General features: G+C 47.6%; 1 protein-coding gene across 1 annotated transcript in view; it reads right to left on the bottom strand.

The window, feature by feature from the left end:
- Nucleotides 1–1,186: 1,186 nt before the first annotated feature.
- The window catches only part of CTTN (cortactin), a 43,849-nt gene continuing 38,086 nt past the window's right edge, over nucleotides 1,187–6,949 (bottom strand). Inside the window, 3 exon segments of the mRNA XM_078148738.1 lie at nucleotides 1,187–2,765; nucleotides 5,044–5,115; nucleotides 6,156–6,342. Of these exon segments, the coding sequence (XP_078004864.1) occupies nucleotides 2,629–2,765; nucleotides 5,044–5,115; nucleotides 6,156–6,342 (396 nt within the window). The 3' untranslated portion in view covers nucleotides 1,187–2,628.

The raw sequence follows: 6,949 nt of genomic DNA, 5'->3' as shown, positions 1-6,949 counted from the left end.
CATCCTCGGCTTCAGTCTAATGTGGGAGAGGCTCAATGCTCGGCAGGGTACAAATGGATGCCTGGCACATAGTAGGGGCTTAATAAATGTCTATTGATAGGTTGGTTGTATGCTTGCAGACAAAGTTCTACAGGGCTTCCGAGTACCACTGGTGCCCAAGGAAAGCGTTGTAGTCACTGGGTACTCTCACCCCGTATCACTGCTTTAGATGGATGGCTTTTTAGCACTCTTTCGGAAGTGATTTTTCAGGCCCCAATTTTTCCCCAACAAACACATTTCCAATTTATACTGAAATCAACAGGAAAGAAGGCTTTGACCAATATACACCCAACGAAATAGTAGGTATTATTTAAGATAACAGACAGCTTCCTTCCCCAACAGGAGGTGTGCTGCTTGTCTTAACTTTAAAAGAACACTTTTCACCCAATGAGAATGGCTCACATTTAGAGTCCTCAAGTTTGCAAAGCACTTTAAAAGTCAGTCAACAAGCATTTATTTAAGCACCCACTGTGTGCTAAGCATTCAGACTCTGCCCCCAAGGAGGTCCCAGCCTGATGAGGATGATGCCACACAAACAACTATGTACAGAGAAGCTATGGATGCTGGATAAATCAGAGGCAGTCTTAGAGGGAAGGCACTAGAGTAAGGAGGAGCAGGAAAGGCTTCTCCGAGAAGGTGGGATCTTAGCTGGGATCTGAAGGAAACCAGGAGGCAGGGATGAGGAGGGGGAGACTTCCAGGCATGGGAGACAACCAGGGAAAATGTCTAGAGTCAGGTGATGAAGTGTGTTGTTCAAGGGACAGAAAGGTGGCACCCTGTCACTGAATTGCTTGGGGCGGGGGGAGTCTAAGCCATAAGAAGACTGGAAAGGTAGAAGGGGCCATGGCATGAAAGACTTCAAAAGTCACTTGTTTAACCTCTGTGGGCCTCAGTTTCCTCATTTATAAAATGACATTAGCCTAAACAATGTCTGGGGTCTTTTCCAATTCTTCCTCAGGGTCACTCTACACCCCTTCAGCCTCCACAGCCTTGGTGCGTGAGGAATGTGAGACGGACCCTCAGAGCTCCCCGGCACATTCTGCGCCCCCTTCCCACTCAGCACATCTGGGTCACTGCACCAGAAGGCACAGTCATACGCGTCCCTGTATGGGACAGGTCACTCAAGGAAGCAAACCCAAAACAGCCATTGCCAAGGGGCCCCAAAAATTTATTTGGAATATTTAACAGCAGCAACAACAAGAAATCCTGCCTATCAAGTGTTCTAGACGAAGGGGGATGAAACGTGCGGATCATCGAACCCAGGCCGACCTAGGGAAGCCTGATCAATACAGAGAAAAGAGTGGGGGGGGAGCTGGACACACTCAGGGCTGCCGGAAGGAGGACTGTCCCAAAGAACCATGGGGCTTGTGGGAAGATTGCAGGGAGAGTCTGTCCACCTCGCTGCTCCCGGCCAATTTCCTCAGTCCACAGGGCTGAGATTCTAAAGCCACCCTGGGTGCCTTGGGCCAGCACAACTGACTGTGAGACCAGATCCACATGCATCTCTGGTGGGGACACAGACTCCTCTTTGTCCATCGGTTTTAATCAAGTCAGCCCACAGCGTGCTGCGTTGGCAGAAGGAGCGTCCCTCCCTTGGTGGTACAAATGGGATGGGCAGTTTCTGCTGAACGTACCGGGGAGGTGACTGCTTGTGTGGGGCTGAAAAGTGACTGAGGTGACTAAGCCACACACACACGCGCCCTCGACAGGCTACAGCAGTCTTGTCCAGCAGCTACCGCTTCACGGAAGTTTTCGTGTTTATGAGAGACGCTGGCCCTGCGGGGGCACGTCGTCATCACCGTCATCACAGGGCGATATCTCAGCAGCCGTGAGGAACAGAATTTGTCAAGATCTGGAGGTGGATGAGCAGCTGGGGGCGGGGACAGGGTAACGTAGAGGAACTGCCTAATCTAAAGGACCCAAGAGGAGCTTGTCAGGCTCCTGGAGCTGGGGCTTCTGGGAAGAAGGGAGAGAGAATGAAAAGTCCCAAATCTAAACCAAACCCCAACTCAAGTCTCCATACCTGGATGCTTGCGGGCTTCTTTGATGGAAGGAGGAGACGCTGAGAATAAGTCTATAAAAGTAGGTAAGGAACCTCACTCATGACAAGAGGCTTGAAAGGCTGGTCCACTCTGACCCCCTCTAGTGCCACTCTTCCCTAACTCCTTCCTCCTCTAAGAACCAGGACATGCCCAGGAGGCCTGCAGGGTCCTCACAGGCACTGCCAACATGCAGAGAAAGGATTCCCTCAGCACCGCTGTCTTGGGCAGGGCAGGGGACCCTGCCTGCTCCCACATAAGGACAAAAGGTCCTTGGCATGGCTTCTTGTAACAACCATCCCATTTGGCAAAAAGAGGAAAGGCCTTAAAGGCTTAAACACCATCACCCAAGTCCTCCAAGGAAACATGATTACAATATATTAGCAAATTCTGAGGATTAAACATTCTTAAGAGCATCAGCAAAAGTATTAAATATAAAAGCAGTATGTATCTTCCCCTCGCCATCCTCCCTCCCCGAAGCATGACTCTGTAGTGTAGACATCAGGTTTGCAGACTATGGCATTAAGGCATCGATGAGAAAACATCTTCGTTACTGTCTCAGCTCGACATAGTTGGCTGGGAAGAGCCCGTATCGGCCTTTACACACGCCTCTCCACCAGCCATCATCAATCATTTCAATGTTGGTGATGATATCATCAGGATCAAAGGAAATTTCATCGTCACCAGCTATAAAGGAGAAATTGGCAAAGAGAAATGAATGAAAGGCATGCACTTCTCCAGCGGCCCTATTCCCAAAAGCCACCATTGAGAGCTGAATTTAATCTTCTTAAGGGCAGGGACCATTTCAACTCAGTCTGGATCCCCAGTGCCTAGCACAGTGCCTGACACATAATAGGTGCTTATGAACTCTTGTTGAACTCTGAGGTACCACTTTATACCTATCTGATTGGCTAATATGACAAAAATAGAGAACAATAAATACTGGAGAAGATGTGGGAAAATCGGAACACCAATGCATTGTTGGTGGAGTTGTGAACTCTATAATTCAGCCATTCTGGAGAGCAATTTGAAACTATGTCCAAAGGGCTATAAAACTGCATACCCTTTGACCCAGCAATAGCACTTCTAGGGCTATATCCCAAAGAGATCATACAAATGCGAAAAGGACCCACATGTACAAAAATATTTATAGCAGCTCTTTTTGTGGTGGCAAAGAATCAGAAGATAAAGGGATGCCCCATCAATTGGGGAATGGCTGAACAAGTTGTGGTATGTGAATGTAATGGAATACTATTGTGCTATAAGAAATGATGAGCAGGTGGATTTCAGAAAAACCTGGAAAGTCTTGGATGGACTGATGCTGAGAGAAGTGAGCAGAACCACAACACTGTATATGTAACAGCAACATTGTGTAATGACCCACTTTGAGAGACTTAGCTCTTTTCAGTAAAACAACAATCCAAGGCAATTCCAAGAGACTCATGATGGAAAATGCTATCCACATCCAGAGAAAAACTGTGGAATGTGAATGCAGATTGAAGCACACTGTTTTCTCTCTTTTCTTTTTTTCTTATGGTTTTTCCCTTTTGTTCTGATTCTTCTTTCACAACATGACTAATGTGGAAACACGTCTAATAGGATTGTACATGGATAGCTTGTATCAGATTGCATGCCATCTTGGGGAGGGGGAGGGGGAAAAATTTGGAACTCAAAATCTTATAAAGGTGAATGCTGAAAACTATGGATGTAATTAGAAAGAATTAAATACTATCAAGTAGGGAAAAATAAAATTGGGAAAGGAGAGCAAACAAACAAATGAAAGAAAGAACTCTTGTTGATTAATGAGAGGGCGAGCACTTCAGTTGGAAACCCTGGCCTAACCAAGTACTGCCAATCCTGCCCTGGGGCCGGATCCATAATTCCACCAAAAAGGGAAGCCACCAAGTGAACAAAAACAATCATAAGGGACCAAAACCGGGATAAACTGTTTACACCCTAAGATGAGAAGAAGACGGCGCACGTGTCCCCTCCGAACCCTCCCATCATCAAGGGTCACAGAGGGAATTGGACAGAGTACCTGGGAGAGGGCCGTTAAGTCTTGGTGATCTTTTAAACAGAACGGAAAGAAAAGAGAAAGGGAATACACTGGGAAAGGTGGGGGGAGGTTGGGTGTGGAAAGAGACATCTATACAAACAAGTGGGGGGGGGAAGCAGCTGACACTTGAACCCTGTCCTCATCTGAGCTAGACAAAGGTGGGTGCAGAGACACATTTTGTTCAACATAGAAATAAAAGAAAAAGGGAGAAATTAGGAGGGTGGATAAAGGGAGGACTTCATTGTAAGGAAAACAAACTCTAAAAATGTGCAACAATATTTATAGCTCTTTTTGAGGTGGCAAAGAATTGAAGTCTAAGGGGTTGTCCATCCATTAGGAATGTCTGAATAAGTTATGGAATATGAAGAAGATAGAATCCTTGTGTGTGTGTGTGTGTGTGTGTGTGTGCGCACGTGTGTGCGCATGTTGTGTGAATGTGTGTGGTGTGAGTGTGGTGTGTGTGCAGTGTGTGTGTGTGGTGTGTATATGTGTGCGTGGTGAAAGCAGACAAAAAAATTCAATTTCGTAAACTGTGAATGTGAGTGTGCATATATATGCATGTGTGTGTACCTATGTATACATGTATGCAGGTAACCATGCATGTGTTTGTGTACATGTGCTTATGTATTTTTTTCCTCTTAAATGTGGTCAATGAAAAAAATTGATTTTGCTTGACTATACACATTTGTAACAGAGGTTTTGTTTTTCTTTCATGCTCAACTGGGGAAGGAGGAAGAAAGGGTGAATTTTGCTGATCGGAAAAAGTAAAATTTAAAAAAAAAAAAAGATTGCCCAGCCATGAAGCTAACCAAGGAGAAAACAAATGTAACCAACATCGACATGAAGCCCCGGCCCTCGCCCCACCCCCAGGGCCCAGCCCAACCTCCACACATTGTGTGGTTTGCTTACCAGCCTGATAATCATAGAGGGCTATGGCTGTGATCCCAAGGTCATTTTCATATTCATCATAAGTATTTTCCTCTAAAAGTCAACCAAAAAAATATATGATTATAAATAGTTCATAAATTCATAGAAAAAAAGGTAATTTAAATTCAGTTTAATTTTTAAAAAAAATAAATCTAAGCTCTGTTATATGAAAGGATACAAATATAAACCACAAATCCACCCTGCACTCAGCTGCCAGGATTTGCCTTAAGCATCTAGCTGACTAGGTTACCACACTTCTCCATAAATTCCAGCGGCTTCTGAATACCTCTAGGTTCAAATATACGCTCCTCTGCAGGGCGCTAGAAACCCGCAAAACTTGGCCCCAACTTACTGTTTCAACCTTATTACAGTTTGCTACCATTCCCTCACTCTATGTCTAACCCAGTTGGCCTTCTTCCAGTTCTGATCTCCCACCTCTAGGCCCTTGCGTGAGCTGGTCCCTGTGCCTGGAATGCTCTCTCCTCAACTCTTGTCTCTTAGAATCCCTGACTTCTTTCTGAGTCAGCTCAAATAGCAACATCTACATGATTCCATTCCTGGTCCCCTTTGGGGGGGAAGGGTTCCTTATCTTCATTTTTTACATTCTCTCTCTATATATCACGAGGCCACAGATATGCCAGTGAAGCACCTCTCGTGCCTAGATCTGTTTTTCTACTTCCCTTTTAGAGACATCAGTCTCTGGTCTCAACCCCTCCAGTCCCATTATGCACCAAGCTGGAACAGTGGCTCCATCCAGAGAAGTTTCACCAAGGAGTCTGGCTCCAGCCCCGGCCAGTGCAGGTCTCAAACATAAGTCTGAGAGCGAGAAAGCACCACCCAGGCCCCTGGCACCCTCTTGGGGGAGCAACCACACATAATAAATGGCTCATGATGAATTCAGGCAATCATCAGGGAAACCCTGAGTACCCCAAAAGCCTCGGGTGACCTCCAGAGGCAGCATGGGAGTGTGCAAAGGGGGCCCGGCAAACCCTCCTGGGTGATGCAGACAACCTGCCACCCCAATCACTCCACAGCGATCACAGGGACAGTTTGGGGAGGCGGCAGGCATTGGCAGCACCCCCCCCTTTCGGCACCTTCTTGATTGGGAGCCATCGACCCCGTGGTCTCATACACAGCTTCAGGCTCCTGCGCCAGGCCCCGCTGGCTCACTGTCTCCTGGTAGTCTGACGGCACAGCCGTGTACTCAGACTGCTGCTCCGGCCCAGAATACGTAGTACTGTGGCCTTTGTACCCGGGCTCGGCCTCGTAAGATGCAGCATCCTAGGGAGAGTCAGAGGGAAGCTCACCTGACATCATTCTCACCATTAGCAGAGGTAGCATTTAGAAGGCACCCTAAAGTCCGCAAAGCACGTAGAAACATTAGGTCATCTTGTTTTCTCCTCCTGACAATCTTGGTAGGTAAGTGCTCATATCATCCCCCAAATTAGGAAACTGAGGCAGACAGCACTTTGCCTTGGGATGCTGACCCTAGAGCACCCAGGCTCTCCACAAGGAAAGCAGCTTGCTCACCTCATATGGTCCCTCCAGGCTGGCCCTTCCCCGCTTCCCCACTGAGCAGGCCCACCGTTGGGCCTCTACCCGGCGCCCAGGTTTCTCCCCAACGACACTCCTCGATGGAAAGGACCATTTTGTACGTCTTCTGTCCCCTCCCCCCACCCAGTCCTGCACCAAACACAGGCGATCCCCCTCCCCCACCTCATGCATGGCCAAAGGATGAGGCTCAAGCCCCACTCTGTGCGGGGTGCCCAAACTCCCCGGTAGTGGTCTTGTGTTTGTGTGCATGCGTGCAGTGGCATGGAAGTTCCCTGTGGGCAGGGACTGCTCTCCCCAGTGCCCAGCACAACTCCTGAAACACTAAGCCCTTAAC

This window comes from Phascolarctos cinereus, unplaced genomic scaffold (assembly GCF_003287225.1).
Source record: "Phascolarctos cinereus isolate Bilbo 61053 unplaced genomic scaffold, phaCin_HiC Scaffold_9;HRSCAF=440, whole genome shotgun sequence".
NCBI lineage: Eukaryota > Metazoa > Chordata > Mammalia > Diprotodontia > Phascolarctidae > Phascolarctos > Phascolarctos cinereus.
The sequence above is the reverse complement of the archived record's forward strand: the minus strand, read 5'-3'. Positions and strand labels throughout refer to the sequence as shown.